Source organism: Sinocyclocheilus anshuiensis, unplaced genomic scaffold (assembly GCF_001515605.1).
Source record: "Sinocyclocheilus anshuiensis isolate Anshui unplaced genomic scaffold, SAMN03320099.WGS_v1.1 scaffold999, whole genome shotgun sequence".
Taxonomy (NCBI): Eukaryota; Metazoa; Chordata; class Actinopteri; order Cypriniformes; family Cyprinidae; genus Sinocyclocheilus; species Sinocyclocheilus anshuiensis.
This window is the reverse complement of record NW_015544197.1, coordinates 424,898-451,680: the sequence shown is the minus strand read 5'-3', so window position 1 is coordinate 451,680 and position 26,783 is coordinate 424,898. Positions and strand designations below refer to the sequence as shown.

At 40.1% G+C, this 26,783-nt stretch overlaps 2 protein-coding genes across 3 annotated transcripts in view; both read right to left on the bottom strand.

Annotated features, from left to right (window-relative positions):
- Positions 1 to 14,776, bottom strand: part of LOC107696765 (sushi, nidogen and EGF-like domain-containing protein 1) — a 27,809-nt gene extending 13,033 nt beyond the window's left edge. The window contains exons 1-13 of one of the 2 annotated variants that reach the window (XM_016497257.1): positions 14,281 to 14,776; positions 8,700 to 8,987; positions 8,312 to 8,452; positions 8,029 to 8,191; positions 7,783 to 7,908; positions 7,346 to 7,459; positions 6,806 to 6,919; positions 6,060 to 6,173; positions 5,140 to 5,247; positions 2,647 to 2,739; positions 1,875 to 2,006; positions 1,422 to 1,541; positions 431 to 547 (exon numbers count right to left, since the gene is read on the bottom strand). In XM_016497257.1, coding sequence (XP_016352743.1) covers positions 431 to 547; positions 1,422 to 1,541; positions 1,875 to 2,006; positions 2,647 to 2,739; positions 5,140 to 5,247; positions 6,060 to 6,173; positions 6,806 to 6,919; positions 7,346 to 7,459; positions 7,783 to 7,908; positions 8,029 to 8,191; positions 8,312 to 8,452; positions 8,700 to 8,987; positions 14,281 to 14,490 — 1,840 coding nt within the window. In that variant the 5' untranslated portion in view covers positions 14,491 to 14,776. Of the gene's footprint in view, positions 1 to 430; positions 548 to 1,421; positions 1,542 to 1,874; positions 2,007 to 2,646; positions 2,740 to 5,139; positions 5,248 to 6,059; positions 6,174 to 6,805; positions 6,920 to 7,345; positions 7,460 to 7,782; positions 7,909 to 8,028; positions 8,192 to 8,311; positions 8,453 to 8,559; positions 8,988 to 14,280 lie in introns of those variants that run through there. The other variant, XM_016497258.1, reaches the window with a different exon arrangement.
- A 1,378-nt stretch (positions 14,777 to 16,154) lies between these two features.
- LOC107696746 (rootletin-like) overlaps positions 16,155 to 26,783 on the bottom strand; it is a 63,747-nt gene continuing 53,118 nt past the window's right edge. The window contains exons 23-37 of the mRNA XM_016497227.1: positions 26,053 to 26,196; positions 24,233 to 24,471; positions 23,751 to 23,910; positions 22,910 to 23,077; positions 22,434 to 22,818; positions 22,078 to 22,229; positions 21,210 to 21,330; positions 20,927 to 21,090; positions 20,330 to 20,581; positions 20,060 to 20,248; positions 19,176 to 19,325; positions 17,925 to 18,125; positions 17,457 to 17,588; positions 16,793 to 16,889; positions 16,155 to 16,168 (exon numbers count right to left, since the gene is read on the bottom strand). Coding sequence (XP_016352713.1) covers positions 16,155 to 16,168; positions 16,793 to 16,889; positions 17,457 to 17,588; positions 17,925 to 18,125; positions 19,176 to 19,325; positions 20,060 to 20,248; positions 20,330 to 20,581; positions 20,927 to 21,090; positions 21,210 to 21,330; positions 22,078 to 22,229; positions 22,434 to 22,818; positions 22,910 to 23,077; positions 23,751 to 23,910; positions 24,233 to 24,471; positions 26,053 to 26,196 — 2,568 coding nt within the window. The remainder of the gene's footprint in view (positions 16,169 to 16,792; positions 16,890 to 17,456; positions 17,589 to 17,924; positions 18,126 to 19,175; positions 19,326 to 20,059; positions 20,249 to 20,329; positions 20,582 to 20,926; positions 21,091 to 21,209; positions 21,331 to 22,077; positions 22,230 to 22,433; positions 22,819 to 22,909; positions 23,078 to 23,750; positions 23,911 to 24,232; positions 24,472 to 26,052; positions 26,197 to 26,783) is intronic.

The window sequence follows — 26,783 nt, the reverse complement described above, 5'->3', positions numbered from 1 at the left end:
TATACTGTATGTATATATATATATATATATATATATATATATAAATGAGAACATCAAACAACAAACTGTACAAACTGGCAACATCACATTAGCACTACTTAATGCTCTGATATTGCTTCTGCAGTGGTACTAGACACTTGATCCAAAACTCTGGAACATTTCATAGTTGGACGAAGAAAAATTAATCGACCAAAAAAACAACAACACTGCTTTGTTGTCAGGCAAATGTATAACTGGTTTGAATCACTCAATACAAATACATTGTTCCTATTCAAAATTTTCCCATGTAACATGTTTGGTATGAAAGGGCCTTTATGCTTATCAAACTAATATGACTCTTTAAACAACATCATCAAAATTTCCCACACAATTATATTCACACCAGAAAACCACATATTGCAAGAAAATTGTCTTGACACTAAACACATACCCACTTCACAGTGTTTCCCTGTGAAATGGTAGGGACAGTCACATCGGTAGCTGTCAGCTTCTTCTTTGCAAGAGCCTCCATTACGACAGGGACTAGAGGCACAGATACGTAATCTGACTGAGGAAGAAAAAAAAGAGGAAGAATGCTGTATGTACCAGCAAGTAGGCAAAATTACTTCTGCAAAACGGATATGTGGTGCATTAAAGGCACAATATGTAAGTTTTCACCGCTAGAGGGCGTGTATTCAAAACAAACAAAGAAACAAAGGCGTAGTTTGATGATGCCGTGACTGAGTGCGGAATCATGCGAGTTGTCGTCTTCATCCCCACAGCCGATGCAATCCGATGGGACTCGGGCAGAAATCATGTTCATGGATGAGTTAATGATTTATTAACATTGTAGTATGAAGCAGAGTGAGGCTCAAAGCCGTCGAAACGAAACAAGGCCGCTGAACGAGCGCGACACACGGCTCGAAAGCAGCGGAGCTTTTATTATGCCACACTTTAGCGCTTCCGCTCCTTCTGGTCGTGAGTATGTGGGGTAAAGCAGCACTGTTTTATCATACTAGATACGTTTGAAAGTTCTGTTATAATGCTACTCTGTGCGGTCGTCACCGGTCTAATAAAACGCATAACATATTAAGTCTTTGGTGTTTCCATGTTTTCTACAAAACAACCGGAAATCGAGGGTGTATGACGTCATTGGCAGGCGACACAATGACACTATGGCAACGGCCTGTGTCACTAGTTAAAATTGCTTATTTCTCTGGATTTAAACATTCTTCGAAACATTTGGGATAATGTAAGTACACAAGTCAGCAAAATATATAACACTGTTCTAGTGGTTTTTGGATATTTTAATAAAAAAATCTTACATATTGTGCCTTTAAACAACATGATGCACAATGATTGAACTTCTGTGGATGTGACTACCTTTTAATATGTAAGCATGCAAGGACAAAATGTTAACACGGATAGCAGATGTAACATACCTCTTTCGCAATGCTTTCCTCTGTAGCCATGCTTGCACTCACAAATGTAGCCTCCGTCTCTCTCATAGCAATACCCTCCATTCTGACACGGTGAGGAATCGCAGGCTGATCGGGGCTGTACTGAAAAACACACACACCTTCACCTTCACCACGTTCCTTCACAGCAGGTGATCGTCTTTTAACATTCACTAGTAACTTTTATTTGAGTGTGTTGGAATGATTTCATTTAAATGCACACCATAGCATAGATCCTCTGTGCATTTCAATAGCCAAGTTGAAACATTATCTTCACATTGTCAGCATACAAATAAATCTTTCTTTTCTCATTTACTCAATATAACGCCTTAGTTGCTTTGAGGACCTTTGCCATCCTTACGACCTGGCACAGTATTTGTTCATTTGTCATGGAAACCATGCTTAGCACATGGCTTCAAGGTTCTCCAGGGCTCTTACCATATGGGTAGAAGTCCTTGTGATCAAAGTCAACAGCAGTTTGGCAGGTGCAGAGGTACGTGCCACCATACTCTAAGCATGGACCTCCATCCGGACACGGTCTGTTGTTACTACAGGGGGTTTGTGTTACTTCTAAAGAGTAAAACAAAATATTACAGATATTAATTGTTATACAAATATGTGTGCAGTACTACTACTTTTGAAATATTTTTGTTGAATAAAAGGTTCAGATCCACACTCTTCAGATGGATACAGTTTTCTCTGGTAATCAATAAAGCATGTACCTTTTGACTGACAGACACTTTTAGTATTTTTCCATCATGAGGCCAAATGGTTCTCAATTTGGTGAATTTTCAAAAATACATAATTTAGTACGGTATAATTACAAACTGTTCCACGGTTAGCTAACTGTACATAGGAAAGAGAAACCACGCTTTAGTGGTGGGACAGCTTTGGTGATGGAACAATTCCTCAATAGTCACTTGTCAATTACTTGTGTTTAACGGATATGTAACTGACATGTAAGGCTAAGTGTTTGGACTGAAGATGAAAAAGCACTTCCTGAATTTGGAACACGTATCTTTTCTACCAACATTTCAAGTAACCTTTAAAGAGTAGAAACAAGAGAAGCTGTTTTATCAGAAATCATAAATTAGCATTATTGTCCTAAAAACACACTGCATATAAAAATGGACATCCCATACAGTACCTTTAGTTTAATAAAGTCTTTGGAAAAAAAGAAAATCTGTATTTGTTTGCAGTTAATACATACCAAACTGACAGTAGAGTCCAGTGAAGCCTGTTGGACAGTCACAGGTGCCATTGACATCAACACAAACCCCTCCATTCTGACAGGGACACTCCTCTGTAGGGATTTAGGTGTGATGTAAAGAGAGGAGAAAGAGACAGATAAAGAGACACTTTTGAAAGGAGGTCAGCATAGTTTTCACTTTTCTGGATAAGAAAACATTCAAACCACTGTAAAATGTTACTCTTACTTCACATCAGTCAAACTGGAACAAAGTGTAAATTCAGTGGAAGCATGTGTGGGAATGTTACATTGTGTGAGTTTGTGTGTGTGTGTGCGTAGTTTAGCATAGTATTCTGTGGTGGGATTTGTTGTACTGTTGTACTTTATAAACTTGTTCCTTGGGTCAGTCTTTCCCACAATTTTCCCACACAGTTCAGTGTTCTGGATGACTGTAAGTCAGTATTCTGTAACACTTTCTGTTTGGTAAGATTTTTATTTTTCGCTTCCCTCAGTAATTGCAACAATGGATCAAAGCAACTTGCTGTATCACTGTTAAATGAATTCCTTTTGAAGTCCAGGAGCCTTGCATGAGGGTGTTATTTTTTAGTTTATTTATTTATTTTTGATAAATTGATAATATGTAACATGTTTTCGATCAAATTGTGTGACTCAGGGGCAATTAATAGGTTGCTAATTCGCTGGAGCCATTTTCATTTGTTGTTTCGTAAGGTCGGTGGTCTCTTTGATCTCAGTGCCCCATTAGACACTCCTAGGCTATGCCTGTGAGCTTCTACCTTCTCTTTTTGAGAGGTCTGCATGACTTTTTCCACTACACATTCCAAGTGAGCCAGGCAGTAAGGTATTCCGGAGATTTAGGAGAGTCTATATAAGAGTCAATGGTTATTTCAGCTCCAGGTGGAAGAATAGGATGAATTTGTTATAGCTCACAATGTGCTTTTAAATCTATAGGGGCACAAAGTGTTTAGTGTACACAGTGACCCAGGGAGCAGGGATATCGCGCTGACTGAATTGAATAAATAAGATAAAGCAGAATATGAGGATGTTGTACCTCATATCATCAGTCTTTGGAGATTTGTGGTTGGATGTTAGAGTGTCCAAACAAATCTCACCTGCTTTGTTGCAGGGAAGTGAATTCCAAACATTTGGACTGTCTCATAAAACAGAGGCCTTTAAAGTCTAGACAAGAGCCCTTCCTCTTGTTGGTAAAGTAGTAAAAAAGTGCCATAAAACAATTATTTACAACATCAAGCAACTTGCTGCAAGGTCTGAGCAGTAAACTGGGTGAGGTTGTGTAGGTTTGAATAATTATGCTCATCCATCACGACTGCATAGTCTTCCTCAGGCAGTGCTTCAAATTCCTGTGGGATAGTGGTGTCTGCCTTTTCTCCTCTGTGCCATGTTCCTGCCCAATTACTTGAGGAGAGTAGATACTATGCATTAAAGGGGTCATGAATTGAGAAATCAACTTTTACTTGAGCTTTTGATCTATAAGAGGTCATCGTACTAAAAGAATATCCTGTAAGTTTCAGAACTGAAAACGTCCTTGTTACTGAAATAAAAGCTTCACTTGGTTTTAGCCTGAGTTTTTGTTGCATTTACACACTTTTGACCAGCAGGCGTCACCAGCGTGTGGTGTTTCGAGGGCTTCAAAACAGTGAATCATTTTGCGAAGCAATTGGTTCAATTTATTCGAAGCTTCGAAAAGGTTAGTTTCTCCCATCACTAGTGCATAGCAAATAAAAGCAAAATAGAGAACTAGGTCTACAAAAATCATTCGAAAGACTTGCCAAAATCAGCAAAAAGACACAAACATTAAAGGGGTCATGAAATGAGAAATCAACTTTTACGTGATCTTTTGATATATAAGAGGTCATCGTACTAAAAGAATATCCTGTAAGTTTCAGAACTGAAAACGTCCTTGTTACTGAAATAAAAGCTTTTATTGACACCAGGCCTAGCGAACGCCAGATCCTGGAATGTGCCTACCTATGACGTAATAGATGGGTTAAACTCCGCCTCCACAGAAGAATATCAACGCCTAATTCTGTAGCCCCACCCACTGATTCGCCCACTGTTGTGGAAGAACACAGTCACTGCATAACCTTCCTTCGGATTCAAATATTAGGAATGCATGGTTGAACTTTATTTTTAATGAAGTTTCAGCTCACGCGAGTAAAACATTGAGCGTTTGTTCTGAAGGCTCAGAAGGCTCCAACTATGAAGGATGTAGCTTGTCAAACAGACACACAGAAAGTTAGTTTACTATGCAAAACTATTATCCAATCATAGCAGTGGCCGTTTACTTCCAAGTCTTCAATGCGGCACGCCCATAAAACGGCCTCAAAACCAGGGTAGAAAATAGCCTATTGCTTATCGATTTTGATGTTTTTGAATGTAAAAACCATGCAAACATCATAAGTGAACCTCAGACAAAAGTATAAAATAATTAAAAAAGCCAGTTCATGACCCCTTTAAAGTCAGAGAGTACTGTACCTTCACAATCGTCACCGTAGTAACCTGGGGTGCAGGTGCAGTTGTAGTTTCCAGAGCCAATGTACTCGCAGATTTGATGCTTTTCACAACTCTCTCCATCGCAGGGAACTGTAAGTGAAATATTACGTGCAGTATGTGTGATGATGTTTTAAGAATAAGAAAGGGAGGTAAAGCTTAGCAGGAACTTGAAGAACATTTACATTGCTGTCTGATTTGCAGCATCAGTAATAGAGGAATTTTCCATGACAACTAACTCTGTTTTAGGGTAAAATAAAACATTTTATAGTATATTCTGTAGGTATTACTTGGGCAGCAATGATCCAATACGTTAAAAAAAATGAATAAGTGATATATCTTAAATGAAATTAAGGCAAACCCATGAAACTGCAACCAAATCACATTGAAAAATAAAAATTCTTAAGAGGTTGGTCAAGCCACTTCAACCTCAGACAAGAGTTGACCAAGCATCTGATAACTATGCTGACATTATTTGCAAAGAAATCAGTTCAATTAATCAGACATGTCATCTGAAACCATAGTTAGACAACTTTTTAAGAAGAGCATTGGACATTGGAGAAATGCAAGCTTCTTATTGATACTGGAGTGAAGTTTTCTTTTCATGAGCAGACAAGAGTTGACCAGGCATCAAATAACTATGAGATGAGGCTGACATTATTTGCAGTTCAATTAGTCAGACGTGGTCTGAAGCCATAGTTATCTCAGTGTTCCCTCTTCTTTATTCATTTTTCAATTTCTTTGTGTCAGTCCCAGTTGGAAAGTGTTACAGCTAGTCAAATATAAACATCTTCTATTATTAAAATTTTTTCCCATTGCAAAGGGAAACAAAAACAAAGACTGGATAATGTGTTGGCTGGCATTTATAGTGATATGGTGGGTTGAACTCAAGAGTAAAAGCACACCTGTCTCACAGTGGCTTCCAGTGAAGTTTGCTGTACAGGTGCAGGTGTAGTTATTCACCAGGTCTTCACACACACCTCCATTCAAACATGGCATGGATGCACATTCATTGATATCTGGATTCCAAAACACAAGATTCATGTCAGTGTAGAGAGTAATTTGTCAGAAATTTGACAAAATTTCAGAAAATTGTGAGAAAGGCAATCCTTAGAGCAGCTTGATTTAGATTCTATCAATATCTTAAGATGTGAGGATGTATGAAATTTCATGCAAGTGTATGGTTTCATGGACCGGGTGTCTAGTATTAACAGTAATCTGGTCTCATGTTGAAACAAGGGTTCAATATATGCAAAGACCAGCGGTTAGTTTCCAGAGATCTTCCCAACTGGGCTTGCATTTCATCAGTAACCTCCATTGTGGGAAGCCCAATTTGTTAAGCACAGGAATCATGTCAGTGCTTTTTCCTAAAAGATATTTAAAAGTAATATCTCTGCTCAGAGAACTCTGAATATTTGGAACAAAAAACTTGACCCAAAATGAAAACACAGGGAAATAAATCAAAGTAACTGCTAATATATTTCCATTTACTAGCTGCCCTTAAAAGTATTGTACTATAGCAGTCTTCATGAAGTCAGTCTAGATAACACCATCTGTCAAATGAATAAGTGTGGGCCTAATGCGAAAAAAAGGAAATGTTCCCTGGAGAAAGTCATGGCCTTTCAGTGACACTCCCAATTTCCATACTCACCTGACTCGCATAGGAACCCAATGTAACCTGCTTGGCATACGCAGGTGAAGTTGCCGACACCCTGTATGCACTGTGCTCCATTGAGGCATGGGGTCTCTTGGCACTCATCTATGTCTGCAGGCAATAAACACACACACACACTGTATATTTATTCAGCTGATTAATATATCCTCCACACCATTCCCCTCACTCTGAAACTATGCACTTCTGGCTGTGAAAGGTATTAGAGGTTTGATACATCTCTGCAGGCTGGACTGTGGGAACGAGAAGGATGTTGAAGCCAGCAGAGTGCTAAGAGAGGAGGGGAGGACAAAATCAGTGAGGAGAGAGGCCACAGCACGAAAAGAAGAGCTTACTGAGTTCAAAACTCACATCCATTTTCACTCGCTCATTGGACAAATTTTTGAGAAAAAACCCACATTGGACCTTGTAGAAGTGCAAGCTTCTTATTGATATTGGAGCAATTGTTTTCTTTTCCTGAGCTTACATACAATGCATAATTGAAATTGGAGTCCGATAATTGAAGAATCTGGTATTTACCTGTCTCACATGTTGTCCCTATGAATCCCACTGGACACAGGCAGATGAAGTGGTTGATCTTGTCCACACATGTGCCTCCATTCTGACAGGGGTATGATGAGCACTCATCAACTTCTATCAAAACACACAAAAGAACAACTAATATGACATGTGACTTTTATTAGATGTGCACACATGGCTGAAAACATGAGGGAATCCTAAAGTGCATGGGGTGGAGGAAAAGGTAATGATTTGACCACAGCAAAACATTGGATGGACTCTACTGTATGCGTATTACATACAGATGTGACCAGGGGAAATTCTCTCCCTTAGGTTGTCCCCCTGGCTTGCAGGGTGGAATTCTGCTTTTACAAGCTGACTTTCTCTTTCCTGGCGAGGACGAACACAGAGGATGAGTACGGGTTGTGAGGGATGGAAGGATTTCATCATTGGTTTACCTATCTGGCACCTGCGTCCAGTGAAGCCAGCCAAACACGAGCAAGTGAAAGAGGGATTTCCAGTGATGCAGTCATCAATGCAACGGCCACCATTTTGACAGGGCCTTAAGTTAGCACAGACCGACGCTGAGGAGGACAATGGAAAAGAGTCTGAGCAGACTAATATTTTCCTATTTGTACTGTCCATAATGTTTTCTAATTTGTTGGATACGCTGATTCTTTTTTTCCTTTCCTTTGGTGGTGTACCTGAGTCATTGCAGCTGCCCACTTGCACCTGAGAATCATCAATACGAAAGGCCCATCGACCAGGATAGCCCACATTTGTGGTGGTTTCAACTTCAACAATATCATCTGTCCGAGAGCCTGGGATGTTGAAATAGCGCCTCCCATCGCCAGCATTAAAACCTGCCTAGGAAGAGAGTGAAAGTGGGGGAGCGTTCTCTCAGAGTGGATTCTTTCACATTTTTATGTCACTGAAGTCATTTCAGTCAAAACTAAAAACCAACGTGAGTAAAGGCAATGACCTTACCTGTGCAGCTATGCCCCCCAAGCCTGCTAGGTCACCACCACTGGTGGCATGCATCCCTGTTGTCCAAGAAATATTGTGGTACTGGAAAATGGTGAAGGAGAGCTCACCATCTGTGATGAGAACTAATTGAAATGTATTGACCTTTAGAGAAGAGCAGAGAACAAGTCAATTGCCACAACCAGTATTCATAATTTTAATTTACTTGTTAGATCAGAAATTCTCAACATTGGCCCTTGAGGTCCACTGACCTTCAGAGTTTAATTTTGATCAAGGATAAACTCTGCTAGACAGTGGACCTTGAGGGCCAGACCTGAGAAACCCTGTGTTAAAAGGAAACATAATAAAAATGCCATTGGTTTTGTTAGTTTAAAGGACATGAACTTGGTACCGGAGTTATTGAGCTGCCACCAAAAAATGTGACTTGATGCCAGGTAGCAATCAGCACCCATGTAGTGACAAACATAGGGAACTCAGGGAAGTAATGATTAATGTCTGCAGTGGCTCTTCTCAGGATGGCAGGATCTTTGCTTTCTCGATAGAAAACTTTTCCTGCCCGTCGGTTGTCTACATCTGCCCAGAATGGAGCCACCACCCTGCGGTCTCCAGCAATAGGGAAAGCCACTGGGGTGAACTGGGACACCTCCCTCAGGAAAGACACCAGGCCGTTGTTGTTGACCTTGAAGATACAGAAAAGAAGAGCAAGTACATGTGCAGGGTTAGCAGAGTCAGGACACAAAGCTTCCCTTCAGCACACCTTCCTGGCACTCATTCCCAGATTCCACTGCTGAAGCTTAACCACACCATGAGCTGCATGTTTGGACATTCACTTTCTGAGTTGCACAAATAACATATTTCATCTCCATGCAATTCTTTCCACACTCAAGTATACCTGATGACAGAGACTGGGTTGGTTCACTCAGGAGTAATGCAGAGTCAAGAAGTTGTAGACCAACAAAAATCAAATTATTTTATAAGAACTTTAGCACAATTCAGTTTCTTGTAGTGACTCTTGTAGTAGATATTGCGAATGGCCTGGAACAGTAATCGGATGGCTATGATGTATGAAACATGCTGACTGGGAATAAGCGGAAACAGGCTGAGGTGTCCAGCAGTATGTTGACACATGAGAGTGAGCAGTAGCATTGCAGGATGAAAGAGTGAGGTAGGCTCCTGTGGCAGATGTATCTATTTCCCATCAGGGAACAGACAGCTGCCTTGTTCTGCCAGACATCCATGTCTTACAGCTGAGAAAACCGGAGCACTTTACAGACACACATACGCATTCTGACACACCTGCCCTGGCTCTTGTCCACTAGAAGTGGTTTTAGAGGGCGAGGCCTTTATAACTGCCTCTAAAGTAACCACAGAGCCCAACACTTGATTTGCTGACCACTGGCTTTGCTCTGTTGACTGAGTCTACTCTTGTGATGAATTTCCAGCCAGACTGATGTAGAAGAAACCTTAGAGTATTCACAGGGGCACAGTGTTATCCAACTGATATGACAGGCCAACAGGGGTGTGTGAAATTATTCCATAGCTTTCTGCTTCATTATTTAAGTGTAGGTTTTGCAACAAACTTTCCTCAATAGTTCTTCTGTGGACAGACTGGAAATTAGAAACCCTTTCTAAACTGTGACTCATCCAAACGGAGTTTTATTAGAAAAATACTATCAATCACCTCTCTGCCCCATATCAGATTGTCACAGCACAGAGCAACAATGAGAGAGTGTGTCTAATGCTAACTTATGCTAGTCAGTTTGCACCTGCACAGTCACACCCCTCTCCAGGTGTTCGCTCCCCAGTGCCAACTTCCCTGTCCCATCATTTCACTCATCTATACCCAGTTCTGGCAGCAGCAACAGCAACAAAGGCAATGTCAGACACATGGCCTTTCTTCTCCCCTCCCCATGCGTCTGGAAACCATAATTCTGAGGCCTTTGCTGTAAAAACAGTAGAGGAAGTTTTGTTTGGCCTGACTCGGGTGCTTGGTTAATTGGCCGACCGCAGTCTTCCCCTCTCTGCATCAGCGTGCTGTGGCAAGAGTGTGGTTAACATGGAGAAGCGGAGTGAAGCCTGCAGGGCCACAACTCTGGGGTCATTGAAAGGAGCCCTGTGAGAGCAGGAGAATGCAAGAAAAGACAAAGAGAGAGAAGCGGGAGAGGTGGAAAGATGGAGGGATGGAAAGTGCAGGCACAGTTCACTGACAGATACAAACCCTTGACAGGAACCAAAGTGTGATTTAGAGTAAATGTTTTACAGATGACCAAAACACTTGAGAATGGGCTGCAGTACTAAACCGTTGCATGCTAATGATATAAGCAGTAAACTGGGAAAAGAAAGTTGTACAGCCAATAGGTACAGCAGTGTTTTGACCGGAGCAAGCATAATGGAGAGCTAATAGCAACTGTTTGCCGAGGTAATGAATGGAAATTGCTTACCTTGCTGCTAAATTAGCAGCGGAAATCTCACTAAGCACTACATTAGTTATTATTCTCTGGTGCTGTAATATGTCCTGGCATTTGTTCTGATCTATTTGCAGCATCTGGAAGAGGTTAAACTTGCTGCTTTTCTTCCAAGTCCTAATATCTTATTAAAAGTAGGATGGAGTAATTGGATCTAACCACAGACTAAAAGTGAATAAAACAATCATAGCCTAGTATAAACAGGTACTGTAAGCTATCTGGGATGTAAAATTCAGTCAGGTGTAAACTGTAAAATTGGGGGGGGCTTTGATGAAGTGGATAACATGCGTAAACATGCCATCATCAATTGCAAAATAATTGATAAGTATATAAGTAAAGCAATGTTTTTATTTTTATTTTGTTCTATTTGTTGTTCTACAAGGTGTCACTTCTGTGACAAAGTTATTTTTCGGTTATTCTTCACCAGATATATCACAAGTTTTCATAGGATGGTTTTCTTTGGAGCTAAGTCATTTTAATACTAAAATAAATGTTCACCTGGGAAAAAGGATGATAAAACAAATCCCTTCATAAAAAGGTGACCAAAGTTCAGCTTGGCAAAACATTGAATCTTTTACTTGCTCTTAGTAAATTGAGGAAAAAGCTGAAATGGATGTGTTTGTATGTTTGACCTTGGCTCCTCTTGCTCCACGCCCTTGTGCGGCTGTGGTGGGCATCTTTATCATGACTGGCATTCCACAGAATGCCAAACCATGACCCTCTGTATGGCACTGCACTCATTCATATCTTATAATAATATACAAAGATTTTTACTATTCTTGGAAAAATAACTTAAGTCCAGTATAGGAAAATTTATTTCAGTGGCTGCCCCTATTGAATTAAGTCCAAATATTAGCTCAAAGCTTAGCATAACATATGACTTATCTTGATATATACATGCTAAGCTACCAAGCTCTTAAGAAAATCACACATATGTCCTCACACACTTAGCTAATATTTGGGCTACTTAAGTGAAAAGGAGGAGGAGGAGAGAAGCAAAGAGGATAGACAGAGAAAGAGATAAATCCCTCAAGGTTGAAGATTCCCTTTCTATAGTTGCGCAAACATGAAGTGTTGAAGTGCTGAGGATGAGCTTTAGCAGATGTGCTCTGAGTGTGCCGTGAAACCTCAAATCTTTCTGTCCCCATCATTTTCCCTATTCTGCTTTAACTCAACTGTTGGATGAACAATTCTATGCCTAAAACAATTATAAACATCGTTTTTATAGCTTCCCATACAAACAACTTGTTGGGCGGTTTCTTAACTTGAGGTCCCCGAAAATCAGTTATGGTGTTCTGTTCCCCATCAGAACTTACACCAGTTTCATTCAAAATAATTTCAAACTTTCTGTTTTTTTTTTTTTGCATTTGCTGTGGAAGTCTGTGTCATGCTAGCCTTGGATTTCATCCTTTCTGCTCTTCATCCCAGTCATTCATAAGGTTAGTTAATTGAGGGCTTGCGTTGTTTGGCATCCCTGAGACACTTTACAGATGCATCTGGGTTCTGTTAAATGGATCTCTCCTTTCTTTGATAGAGCAGCTGGAGAGGTCCATTGGGAAGACCCCTGAACTCGTTATCTGAGACTGAAGAAGAGGAGGATGAGGGAAGGGTGAGGGTAAATGAGGGGAGAGAGGAGCTACATGTGAAATCTCTCAGACCCAAACAAAAGAACAGAATTGTGGAACAAGAAAAAACACATTTTGGACAATTCTGGGCTGATAAAATGTCAAGCAGAGAGCACATATCACTGTGGCATTGTGACCATCCCTGGAAGTCCTGAATGGCAAAGAACCTGTTTTCATAATTCCTGGCAGTGAGACTCAAATATACATAATAGAGCATAGAGCATTATTTTTTATAAAAATTTTCAGTCTAATAAAAGTTTCTTGTTAAAACTGAAAGAATTAGTTTTTTGGGGGAAAAACAATGGGCATATAGTTGTCAAGAAGTGAACAAATCCCTGCTTTCACAATAAAAAATACCATGCTTGAAAGTCATGCTTAAAGCTGAGTATTTTTGAATTAGTTATAATATTATAAATGGTATTCAAATTATCGTGAAGAGGGAGTGAATGATAAAAAGTGAGAAAGATGACTGGGGGTGGACAGAAAGAGTAGGTCAGAAAGGTAAACATGCAATAGCAAACGGTACTGATCCTTCTTTTCGCTTTAGGGAAGCTCTTACAGTAATACCCTGAGACAACTCTCAAGAACCACCTCAAATTGTTTGGTTCAAGAGCTTTTCTGTTTTTTCAAGGCCTTAAGGTTTCGAATGCCCTCCCGGAAGAAATTATCCGTGAGGATCTGCCCTTGTGTACTCTCCAAAATCTCACCTGTTCAAAAGCAGCTCCCTTGTGGAAGAGATCAACATATGGCTATAGCGTGCAATAAAGCTGAAGTGTAATTGATTTTGGTTCAAGCAGCTTCAGTGCAATACAGAAATTATGACTGCAGTTTTAATGCTGTTGCATGCCTCAATGCACCAGTGACTTGCAAAATCTTACTCTGATCGACCTGCAGTTACCTCCCAGTTTGTACTCGGTGCACCCTTTCTGTAGTTACCACCCAACTGTACCTCCAGTCGTCTTCTGCTCTATCACATTGAGGTAATCTAATTTTAGATCTTCACTGCTATCCGCAGCAGGTCTGGTCTTTTCTTCAATTCACATTAATATTTACATTGTGCTCTGAGATATGAGATACCACTCAGGGTAACGAGCAGATGCATCACAAGTTCTGTAGACAACCATGTACTATTTCAGGAAGTTGCATTTGCCAGAACATCTATGTGACTTCATGACTTTAAAATAGGAAACACAATATTGCACCTCAAATTTGTAAGGGCACAGTTGTTTGAATGACATGTAGTGGCTGAGAGAGAGACTGATTGTGTGGCATGTCTGCTCTGTCAGTCATCTGCTGCATTGGGATTGTGATCTCATTCATCCATTCGCTTGTAGCCCAGTCTGGAAACCTAGCCTCTGTTGCCATGGTACCTCAGTCAAGCTGGGCAGGGTGTTGGTTGGTAGTAAAGATTTTGGGAGGCAAAATGACTGGGATGCTGCATCAAAACAGATTGTGTCGATTTACGAGGATGGAGCTTCCTCTGCACTGAGGTTGAAAAGTGTACAAGACACAGATCAAAGCCCCACTCGTCCAACCAAAAGCAGGACACAGCTGATCAAAGCACCGAGACCTGTCAGAGCACTCGCCACACTCGTTTTCTATCACTGGTTCTCCTCATGACAGTCATCCTTCTCGTTTCTTCTCTCCCCCTCACGCTCTCAAACCACAGTTTAAGCAGATATGTTGCAGCAGCAATATAGACTGTCATCTAAAAAACATCCAGTAGTTCAGTCACTGGGTTGGCCGTGTGTGACATGTTAAAACTGTGAGGTTCATTATCCAATGTCAAAGACACATACACAAACCAATTAATCTACTGAATGAAATACCTGATTCTCCTGCACAAGACTCACACACTTTCAAACATACAGTCTATACTCACATAGAGTCCCGCGTGCCGTTCTCCGAAGAAAGGGAAAGCCACAGAGATTGCTACCAGTCCTGAACCCCCATCATCTTGCTCGATGGTCTGGGAGTCACCCTCATCCAGACTAAATGGGTAGAACTCCTGCAGGGGTACAGCCGGCTCCACGCCATGAAGCAAAATGAGAAGCATGCACATGGAGAGCACCAGTCTCCTCAGCCACCCCATGACCTTGTCTGCACAGGGATGGAGAGGAGAGGACTAAGATCCAGGACACTCAGAGAGGGCAACAAGACAACTTTAAACCCCAGTGCCAAATGCTCAACCAATGATCCTCCTTGTCTTTCTTCTCCTTGTTTGGTTTCTAATTCCACCCTTTGTTTCCTCAGATCTTCTCTCAGCCCTGGTACTTGGGCTGTTGGTCTATAACAAGGGGGTAGATTCCTTGCATTCTGTGTGCTGCTGGGTGCTCAAGAGCTGCTGTGCTCCATGCCGCTCACTGAAATGAACAGAGTGAGAGAGAGAAAGAAGGCGAGGGAGCAGAGTGATTCGGCTCTATTTTTTTTTTTTTACAATCCAGTGACTTGGTCCCTGATGATTAGTTTAGAAATATCCTCAATAAAACCTCTATTCTGCCTGCCAAAGGAGTTCTTTCAGACCCAGCCCCCCACCCCCCACCCCAGGGATTCACTACCTTGCATGATTAGGAACTCTCATCCAATAGCTGAGAAGAGACCGGTAACTGGATAAGCACTGGGTGGAGCTATGGTAATCAAAGGGCTGCTTTAAAGAGACTCTGACAGGGCACTCTCCTCTGCTCTCAACTTTTGCTGAGAAATACCCTTCCCCACAGGAACATGTCTCAGTGTGGTACACACTACCACATGGCAGTGTAAGAGTTGGGATGTCATATGATGCATACATAGTGCATTCTTTGTATACTGTACACAAGATGTCTGTTCAAAAGGAGGAAAATATACAAAAACCCTTTGGTTTGAACTAGAGATTTACTGAAAGATTTCTTACTCTCTGAAAATCAATTTCCCCCTAAATTAATCATACAAGGCAAGATTTCAAATATGTGACCCTGGACCACAAAACCAGTCATAAAATAAAAAACCAACATACATTTTTTGAAATTGAGATTTATACATCATATGGGAGCTGAATAAATAAGCTTTCCATTGATGTATGGTTTGTTACAATAGGACAGGGGTAGGCAAGTTCGGTCCTAGAGAGCCGCAGTCCTGCAGAGTTCAGCTCCAACCCTGAAAAAAAAACTCACCTGCCTATAGCCTTAGTAATCCTGAAGACATTGATTAGCTTGTTCAGGGGAGTTTGATTAGGGTTGGAGCTGAACTCTGCAGGACCGAACTTGCCTACCTCTGCAATAGGACAATATTTGGCCGAGATACAACTATTTGAAAATCTGGAATCTGAGGGTGCAAAAAATCAAAATATTGAGAAAATCGCCTTTAAAGTTGTCCAAATGAAGTCCTTAGCAATGCATATTACTAATCAAAAATTAAGTTTGAATATATTTACAGTAGGAAATTTACAAAATAGCTTCATGGAACATGATCTTTACTTAATATCCTAATGATTTTTGGCATAAAAGAAAAATCTAAATTAATTTTTAAAATAAAATGAGATTCTTTTTAACCAGGGGGTCATTAGTGGCGGATATAAAATCTTGGAGGGAGAACATCACAAAGATTATTTTATAGGTAGTTATAGCTTATTTGCACACATAATAAACTACAGCAATTATTCAAAATACACCAAAGCCAACTGACAACAATTCTTTAGACCACAAAAATCAATCTCATTGTTATTTTTCTTGTTTGTATGGTTTTATTGACTCATAAAAATGACTAGTTTTCTAATAGTTATTACATGGAATAGCCTGTAACACAGTAGTGATTATGAATTAGAAATTGTTTTAAAACCCATAATAAGAGAAACACCATATGGAAATATTAATATGAAAACAACATTTATAGATAAGATATATGATTCAATTTTTGTCCTGATTCACTCTAGCGGTAATTTAGCTGATTGGTACTAACTGAAACAAGATGATCTTATTCTCTAAATGGTTGTGTTATTTATATATTATAAATTATAAATTATAAAAATAATGATCATAACAATCATGTCAGTTACAGAGTAGCATAATATGAAAACAACATTTATAGATAAGATATATGATTCAATTTTTGTCCTGATTCACTCTAGCGGTAATTTAGCTGATTGGTACTAACTGAAACAAGATGATCTTATTCTCTAAATGGTTGTGTTATTTATATATTATAAATTATAAATTATAAAAATAATGATCATAGCAATCATGTCAGTTACAGAGTAGCAAGTTATAAAAAAGAAAAGAGAGAATAATTGTGTGGTTTGCTAAACAGTTTAGGGGACCTAGGGTGAAATATTTAATGTAGGTACAGATCTTTAAATGTGTGTGATGTTGAGATTGTGCTTAATGCTAGTGCTGGGCGGTATGACCAAACATTTATATCACGGTATTTTTCTGTCTCCAGGTCCAGCTCTTGCCTGTGGCGAGCCGTCACTTCCAGGAGCCTCTGGGAGTGAGTCTGCTCCAAGATAGAGATCTGTGACTGCAGAGACAACACATAACATCCTGTCACAGACGAATCACATGACTCATTTTTGTATTATTATTAGTGGTGCTTCTTAAAACACTTTTACTACTGCTCACTAAAGTAAATCCCTATATAAATAAATAAACTCCTGACCCTGAGAAGTCATCTTGTTTTACAAAGTTTGGGCTACAGACATGAATATATCTGTATCCGTTTCTATACTTTTCAAAGCAATTCGACTTTAAATGGGCTTGTTTGTTTACTTGGGACCAATAACCAATCACATTTTATTCAGAAAATGAATCTAGCATTAATACAATGCTTAATCTAGCATTAATACATTAATTAGCATTAATACATTATTATTATTATTAATGTAATGCAATATTTTTTCTGTAATCCATCTATCCTTTTTAAACGGCTTATCTGTACAGCCGTGGGGAGTCTATCCCAGCGATTTTAGGGATGAACCCTGGATGAATGATCAATTTATATTATTATGATTAGATTTCAAACGGCGAGGGTACTAGATGCTGATCCATGTATTATAAAATTCATAATATTCGTATGTATCTCTATCACCTGTAGTGTGTGAATTTCGGTCTGTGTCTCACTTAAATCTTGCTCTAGATTTCGGATCTTTTGTTCTTGCTGTTCTCTCTCACGCTCAGCATGCAGTACCTCCACCACCTTCCTTTGGCGATTCTTTTCTACCTGCACACAACACACGCATGCACACAAAATGTATCAACGATCGAAATCTGGTGTGAGATACTGTCACATGCTGTACATTTATGTAGGAGGATCATTTTATGTTTCACTTATACAGACAAGATAGACAAGTCAATAGCAAACACACACAAACACTCCAAAACAAACTCTCATGCAAACGTACCTCAACCAATAATACTAAGAGTAGTTAAGGGTACAGACAAGACACTCTGATTAGTTTGCACAAATGAAAGATCACAGTCTATGACATAAACAACAAACTATTTGAAAGTCATTATGTTTGACTGTGTATGCTATTTATAACAGCATGACATGTACCTTCTCCAGGGTACGCTTTAGAGAGGACCTGTCTTTTTCCAGACGGAGCAGTGTCCTCTCCAGCTCAGCTTTCTCTCCCTGCAGCCGATGTGCAGTGGTCTGCAAAGTAGCCACCTGCTCCTGAAGCTGATCCTTTTCTCCCTGCAAGAGTGCATAGCTCTCTTGCACCTCCTGTTCAGCCTGTTGCCTCTGTCTCACAGCCTAGTGAATTAGAGGAGATGCAGAATAGACACCATCTACATGACTGTCCAGACCAGAACTGGTGTAGATCAACATGGTTTCCTCAGATTAACATGGAAGAGATAACACTGAGTGTCTTTGTGTTTGGTTAAGATACGATGTTGTGTAAGAATTTGACACATTTGGTTGTGTTAATTTTAATTTTGTGTTTTTTTTTTAAGGCACGGAAATTGTTCTACTGAGAGACAGAGGAAAAGGGGCGCACAATGGTGACAAAATGGAAAAAAAGTTCGCCTGAAATGCAAAATGTATTTGTTTGATGCATGTGCCTCCACAGACCAAATTATATTTACAAGGTCACCTAAAAATGAAAATTCTGTCATAAGTTACTCACCTACGTGTCATTCTAAACCCATTAGATTGTGATTCATCTTCAAAACTCACATTTTTTATTTATTTATTAAATTTTTGTTTGAAAAGGGACCATGCTCAATTTTAACATAAATGTTTCCATTTCATGCATTGTACCGAATTTAGCAAATTTTTCATGAAACATCAAATATGTTAAACAGAAGCTCAGCCATACTTGTATGACATATGAGAACCAATGAGGTTTGTTTCGCATGTCAAGCACTCACGTTTGAGCTTCCAATTGCCATATTTGATGTGCTCTATGTATTTGCATTAATCAAAGTTTATATGTAAATAAAAGCACAAATAAAATCTATTCATACAAAGCAATCATGTCTCTTCAGGAGACTTAGATTAAACCACTTGATTCATGTGGATTTCCAAGTTATGGTGTAGTGATCTTTCAATTGAGGGACAGAAATCTCAGGTTTTATTAAAATATCTTCATTTCGAGAGATGAATGAATGAAATGAAATCAACTTTACTGTCCCTAATAGGAAAATTTGGAGTGGATTCCATAGCTAACATCTCAACATCATCTGATACGCCTAAAAAAAAAAAAATATAGAGGGTGAGTAAATGATCACAAAATTTTCATTTTGGATGAACTAACCCTTTAAAACACTGTGTAAACTGTAAGAGTGCATGTGTGTGCGTAACCTCCTGCAGGCCTCGTGTCTGTTTGTCCAGTTCAGAGACCCTGAGTTCAGACTCTTCCTGGCTTCTCTGCAGGATCTGTAGTCTCTCACTCAACCCATGATTTTGCTTCCTACTGTTTGTCAGAGCCTCCCGTGTCTTATCCAACCTTTCCTGCGCACATATACACACACAGACAAGTATGAACAGGCATCACTCCACACATGCATAATCACACACCCACATACAGTTTTAATGAGGAGGCTGTTCTTCTCCTCACTACTACCAGTGTCCTGTCTTCTTATCCTTTTTCCCCACTCTTTCTTTCTTTTTCTCCTCTGGATCACTTTTTATTGGCAAGAGCTGGCAGGTCTCATGCAAACTGAAAAAGATGTACTCTGAGGGTGCAGTGTTTTTGTTTGTACAGCATTTTTAAAACTGACTTACTAAGCCTTAAAAGCCCTCCAGAGGAGCTAAAGAAAATTAATGAGTTCAGTCCTGTGTTTTAATGCACCGTCATCCAGCACCCTGGAAACGTTATGCAACCACAGCATAAATCACTTCACATTGTGGCCATGGTAGTAAGATGATCTGTAGGGTTTCAATTAAAGCCGTACATGAACTGAGGTGAATTGAGATCAAAACAGATTGTGGCTGAACCACAATGAACTTAATAAGGTTGTTTGTGAGTTCACGATGAAGAAAAATGATTGACTGTTTTTAATAAAGCCTCAATAGAGAATTTGCTTAATGTTTTATCTTAAGTTACATCAAGTTGAGATGTTTAAGCTTGTCTTCTGTCTTGCTGTTGTAGGACTTTTGGTGCTAGGGTATTGCTAGTATATGGTCAGGCTAGTAAGGCAGTTATCAAACTGCAAACTTGTGCACGCTATAAAACTAATACTGACCTGCAGCATCTTCCGGTCATATTCGCTGGCTGTGAGAACTCGCTGCAGCTGGACGGCCTGATCCTGTGCTGTTCCTGTAGCAGCATTGCTTTCAATCAGGGATGCAGCCATGGCCTGCAGTTGCTCCCTCAAATGGCTCTCCTGCAGTTCTGTGTGTGCCAAGGTAGTTGCCAACCTCTCACCCTCAACCTACAATGGAACAACAGTGCTGCATTATTATGCTCAAACATGACTGATGTCCTTTTAGACACAGAACAAACCTACACACACCTTCAGGAGGGCAGCACGCTCTTCACTGTCTCCCAGTTCTCTGCGGAGTTTGTTGAGGTGTTCCCGCAGTGAGCTGACCTCCGACTCCATCTCTGTGGCTCGGAGCTTGGCACGCTGCAGCTCTCCCTCCAACCCCCGGCATGTGAGTTCCAGCCTGACAGCTCGAGCTTCCGTGGCCTCACAGATCTCCTTCATACGGCGACGCTCAGCTTCCAGACTTTCCTCAGAGGCCTGGGAGCGCTCCAGCTTCTCCTGAATACAACAGTATATTTATACTGATAATGTGACGACCGGAGGTACAACTCATCAAAGATTTTTATTGTGGAGTGGCAGTGAACACTTGATAATTCCTACTTGTTATATCTGACTGGTGTTGTGTGAGAGAGAGTTGGTGCACCACTTGGATTCCAGAAGTAAAAATCTCATTGAGTGTTTTCATAGTGGAGTAAAACAAACTTTTTTCCCCAAAGATGTTTAATGATAATACATACATCTTTTAAAACTGCGTTTAACTTCTGTCCTGAAAAGTGGCTGATCACTCCTGCATTCAACTCTGCAAACCATCTTTGTGTTAGTGTAGAATATATGAGTGTTAACCTGCAGTGCTTTGGCCTCTGCCTCTGTTATCTGTTGGCTGTTCTTCATTTTGGCCAGCTCTTCACTCATAATCTTATTCTGTAATTCCCCATGCTGAACCGCCTCATCCCGTAAGGCGAGTGATGCTTGTGTCCCTTCTAAATGCTTGGCCAACTCACGCTTTCCTGGCAAACATACACACACAATTACATGATAAGCAAAAACAGAGCTGCGAACTGGTGCGAACATCATTTAATTCACTGAGTAGTGTGTACCCAAGTATCAGGCTAGAATTAGCTCTTACCCTCCTCCAGCTCTCTGATAGATTGTTTCAGTATCTGTATACGTGTGTTGCCTCTCTCCTGACTGGCTTGCAGGCTTTCTACCTGCTTGCTGAGCCTATGCACCTGTGCTTGGGCCTTATCCTACAATCTCAAGAGAAAGACAAAGAGAAGGTTGTTCATGTTCTTTTTGTTCTTATGGTTATTGTTATTGATACACCTTGTGTTGTTTCAGATCCTCCATTTGTGTGTCCCTCACTATAGTTTTGTCCATGGCATAAATGGTCATGTTCAAAACAAAAACATTTCTAAGGTAAAATCCTGCAAATCTTGGGTTTTTATGGGAAGGGGAAGTGTATACTGTGTTAAGTTTTATGTTTAAGTTTAGGAATAGTTCATTTAAACATGTTGTTCAAAACCTGTATGACTTTGACTTCTGTGGAATACAAAAGGAGAAACTCTGAAGAATGTACTAGTTATTCTTCCATGCAGTTACAATGAATGGATACAGAAGTATCATAAATGCAGGCCAAAAAAAAGTTTATTTGAGCTTTTTGTGAAGAACAGACCAAAATTTAAGTCATTATTCACTGAAAATCTTGACATCCACCACGGCTCTCCTTGTCATGTTCATAGGAGTTCATAAAAAAGCAGCACTGCCGAATTAGTGGACAAATCATTCTTTTAAGTTGGATCAAGCTCACAAAAACAACCTGAATGATTTATTCACAAATCAGACTGATTTGTTTCTACTCCGTTCTAATAGACTAATTCAGTCACAGCAGTTAACAGCTCACTGAAAGAGAAGTCTAGCATAATTAAAGTATAGCAGGGTGGACTGCTTTTATGATGCCTTTGTGTCCTTTGTGGCAATTTAGAGGTGTCAGGTACCCGCTCTCTCTGTGTGTCCCTGAGCTCTTGCTGGAAGCTACGCAGCAACATGTGAACTGAGTCCAAATCCAATTCTCCTTCCTCTCCGCGGGAGGGGGACAGAGAACACACCGGCAATCCACTCACCCCAGGTTCATCTGACATGCTTTCACCTGAGGGTATACACAGAATTTTTTATTTAATTCTTCTCACAAGTAACTTAGAACACCATGTAAGTTATAGCAGCACATTGTTTAATAACCTTTAGATTTGAAGAAAAGAATCCTTTGTAATGTAAGAGTGGTGATCTTCTTCTTGACCTTTAGCTAACCTTTGCTACAGAGACCTGATTCATTATTGGACTGAGAATGCATTACCTTTCACAGGTGATCGAGTTCTCCACGGTGAGGGACTCCGTCCACGTTCCCCAGGTGCGGGCGACTGTCTTCCACGTCCGCTTCCAAGTGTACGTCTTAGGGTAGAACTGAGAACATTCAACCTGTGCTCAAGATCTCTCCGTATTGCGTCATTCTGTCCCAGCTGCTCTTCCAGCCCCTGGGCCCGGGCCTCTGCTAGACTCACCTTCAGCCCAAGCTCCCTGAGCTGGGCCTGGGCCTCCTGCAGTGCCCCCTCCAAGCGAGCAACCTCCTCACGCTGCTTCACTTGGCTCTCCTGAAGATTGGCATCCCATTGTTGCTGCAACTCTTTCTCCTGGCGCTGTGCTTCTTCCAGTTCTGCTACACGCCGCTGCAAGCCTGCAGCCTTTTAACACAGACAGACCAGTTCCAACAGTTTAAGTGTGTTACTGCATGTGAGTGTGGATTCTATATTTATGCCAGTTTGTGTGCTGTACCTCTTTCAGAGCTCCCTCTCTGCCAGTATCGCTTTCCAGTACTCTTTGTCTGAGAGTAAAGGTCTCCTTTCTCATTTCCTCCTCTCTATGCTCTTCCTGGGTCAGTCTGGCCTGCATGTCACTCAACTCTTGCCCTTGTTGAGTGCACTGACCCTGTAATGTCTTCACCTGCTCAGACACACGCTTTTTTATTTTACAAAAATGCTTGCAATGTATACAAAACTTGAATTTTATGAGGACGAAGATGCAACGCAGACCTGGTAATACAACATTTTGTTCCATTGTATATGTGACCCTTGACCACAAAACCAGTCTTATGTCGCTGGGGTATATTTGTAGCAATAGCCAAAAATACATTGTATGGGTCAAAATTATAGATTTTTCTTTTATGCCAAAAATCATTAGGATATTAAGTAAAGATCATGTTCCATGAAGATATTTAGTAAATTTCCTACTGTAAATATATCAAAACTTAATTTTTGATTAGTAATATGCATTGCTAAGGACTTCATTTGGACAACTTTAAAGGCGATTTTCTCAATATTTAGATTTTTTTGCACCCTCAGATTCCAGATTTTCAAATAGTTGTATCTCGACCAAATATTGTCCTATCCTAACAAGCCACACATCAATGGAAAGCTTATTTATTTAGCTTTCAGATGATGTATAAATCTAAATTTTAACAAATTGACACTTAAGACTGGTTTTGTGGTCCAGGGTCACATATGTGTAAATGGCTAGACTAAAAACAAAAAAATGAAAGAATTTGACATGCTGATATTTAAAATAATGTCAAGGCACTGGCTATAAAAGAAAAACCTTTGATTTCTTGGGCCCTGACCTGCCTGCGCAGTTCCTGCAGTTCTCTGCGTGCCTGCAAGCGAGATTTCTCAAGTTCACGCATGTTGGTTCTCAGCTTCAGCACCTCCTGCTGGAGGGAGGATTTACATTCCTCCAACACTGTCAGCCTCTGATCCTTTTCTTCTCCCACTCGCTTCAAACTGATAAAAAAGAAAAAAAAGGAAGATTAATACATTTTTAATGATGCTAATTCCTTGTTCCATAACGAAACTGGGCCTTACAGGGAATGTTTGATATCCCATAAAGACATTTGTACTCCTTTGCTGATATTTAGGTTATACCATACAGTGCACCTCTTTTTTAAACTGTTTTAGATTCATTCACTTTGTTTTCGTATATGTCTATCACTTAAAATCACATCTCAGTGATGATCTGCTGTTGTATTCTGCTAGCCAAGCTAACAGGAAACAGGTATGTAATACAAAAGATATCAATATTTCAAATATGTGTAGTATGCTAAACCTGTTGTTTTCAAACTCGGCTCTCTTCACAGCTGTTCGGAGTTCATGATTAGAAGTCTGGATGGCCTCTTTCTCTCTCACAACATCTCCTAAATCTCTCTTCAGTTCCATGCCCTCACGCCGCTGGGCGTCCCTGTCCTGCAAACACTCCCTCAGCTCTCGGTGGGCCTCCATCAGTTCCTTACGGCCAGAGTCCCTGCTCCCCTCCACCTCACTCAGTTCCCTCCTCAAACGCTCCACCTGAAAGAGACAGAGATGAGAGGGAAAGATTCAATTAAACCAAATGATTTCTGTAAATACAAAAGGAGTGATGGGTCATGGTTTGAGTGCAATGGTGTAACTTTATCTATCTAAAATAAAGTCCATTTAAATCACTCAAGTGTGGTGATGTGACACCACAGAGGGAGTGAAGATTTCTAACAGTCATATTCCTTATGTGGCACTGTTTTGCAGAGGACAATTCAACATCATTTTCCATGAGATGAATGAAATGGAAACAGCCTATTAGTAAAATTCCACTGCCTTGTTCCATTCAGCTTCTCAAAGCATGTGAGCATCAGACTCATCCAAAGAGTTCTGCCCTCCTTTCAAAGCTGGATTTCAGGGCACATTCTAGTTTGCACTTAAAAATGTGTTTTAAGTGCATGTGAAATGGTTCAAATTTTCTAAAACTTTCATCAGATATGCTCAGGTTGAAACTCCTCGCCCATGTAAACACACAGGAATATGACCCACATTCTGGTAATTGCTTGGCTACAGCTAATCATTTTACAGTGCACTTTTTCCCCAAAATGCAGCCAGAATGCAGAGAAAGACAGGACAGGCTCCAAAGACTGCCACACACAGCAGTGATGATGAGAAACATCAGCGGTGTGTACAAGCATGTGTAGATGCTAGTGTGTTAAAAAGAAATGTGTGTGTGTAAGTTTACTGGGCCACACAAGATGTTTTCTTCTCATGAATCTTAATCTAAAAGAAATAAGCCCATGCCAAGCCCACACTGGTTTAATTCATTGATAGGGGGGTTGGGTTAGTAGGACAGTGAAGGACAGTTGGGTTAGAGATGACCTCTGTTTAAGAGTTGGGGGCGGTGTTTCCATGGAGATGACTTTCATTACAAAACAGGAAAAAATAAACTTCTGAGCACCTGCTTATTTGTGACTGCAAATTCTCCTTTTCATATCATACAGAGAGCCTTTGCCTTTCACTCCCTGTCACCACTGGTGGTTTGCCATTGTCTGAACAGAGCAAGCTGGAGGAGGATTAGTGAAAATAATCAAACAGGAGAGGAGAATCCATTTTGGTGAGTAGACAACCTCACCTAGAGATGAACTTCTTACCACAGCCACTGAGTAACATATCACTCTGGGTGCATGGGGATAGAGTGTTCAAACAACTAAATCTGTGGCCTGAGGTATGTGCAGAGGTCAATTCCAAAGGTTGACCTTGAGCCTGAAAGGTAGATGTCTACACACATGGAAACAAGCACAAACATGTGTGCCGGCCAATCAAACTGGTGGCACCTGGAGCATGCTCAATATACATTAACCAATGCCAAGTTCAACATGAGTGTGTGCTAAATGGCGCTCCCCAAGGCTGCCCCTGGTAGGTACAGTACAAGTTGGACTCCAACAGGCCTTATGTTGCCTCACAGCCCAACATTAACTAACCCACCTCCTAACTTACATGACGTTGGTTATTTGGCACTGGCACAAACACAATTTTTACTGCTCTCTTGGGCTATAGGTTTTTTTGTGTTCTGGATTATACATTTTTTTCTGTGACTGAACAACTGGAATGTAAAGTCTTGGGTTGTGTGACCTCTTGCTGAGCCTCTTGCCTCTGCATAGAAAGCTCTCTGATCTGGTCATTTAAGCTGCGCTCCGAAACTTCATGGGAACTCAGAGACTCCTCGAAACGAGACCGTAGGTCCTGAAACTCTGCCTGCAACCCTAAAACAGTGTCCTACAGAGAGAGGAGGAGAGACAAAAAATGTATATAATAATGTGATGCATGAAATTAGGGCTGTCAATTGATTGAAATATTTACTCAGGATAATTTTTCTGCAGTTAACAAGTTCCTTTATGTCCCTTTAAAGCAAAAAATAAAAAATATTTATTCAAAATAGTACAGCATTTTTAATATACTTATTTTAATTATGCAGTTTATAATTTTTCTGGCCATAAAATGAAAATAATTATAAGACTTTAAGAATTCTGACATACTCTATATATTTATCAATCTGCATAAAAACAAACAGTGGATGAGAACACAGAATTTCAAATCAGCAATAATTCAATAATGAAACAATTTTCCTTGCACTTTATGAACTTATTCTTACATAGAACTTTGTTAATTTTACTCTTCAGTGATTACATTTCACCACACAGAAATGCAAATTAACAATAAATAAATTGTTTATTTTCTCAATTTACTGAGAAACACGTGCTTTGGTATGGACTAGTGTGTATATGTGTTCTTTAGCTCCAAATAGATTTTAATGTCAAATTCAATAAATGTGTGAATGAACGCTATTAAATATTTAATGTCAT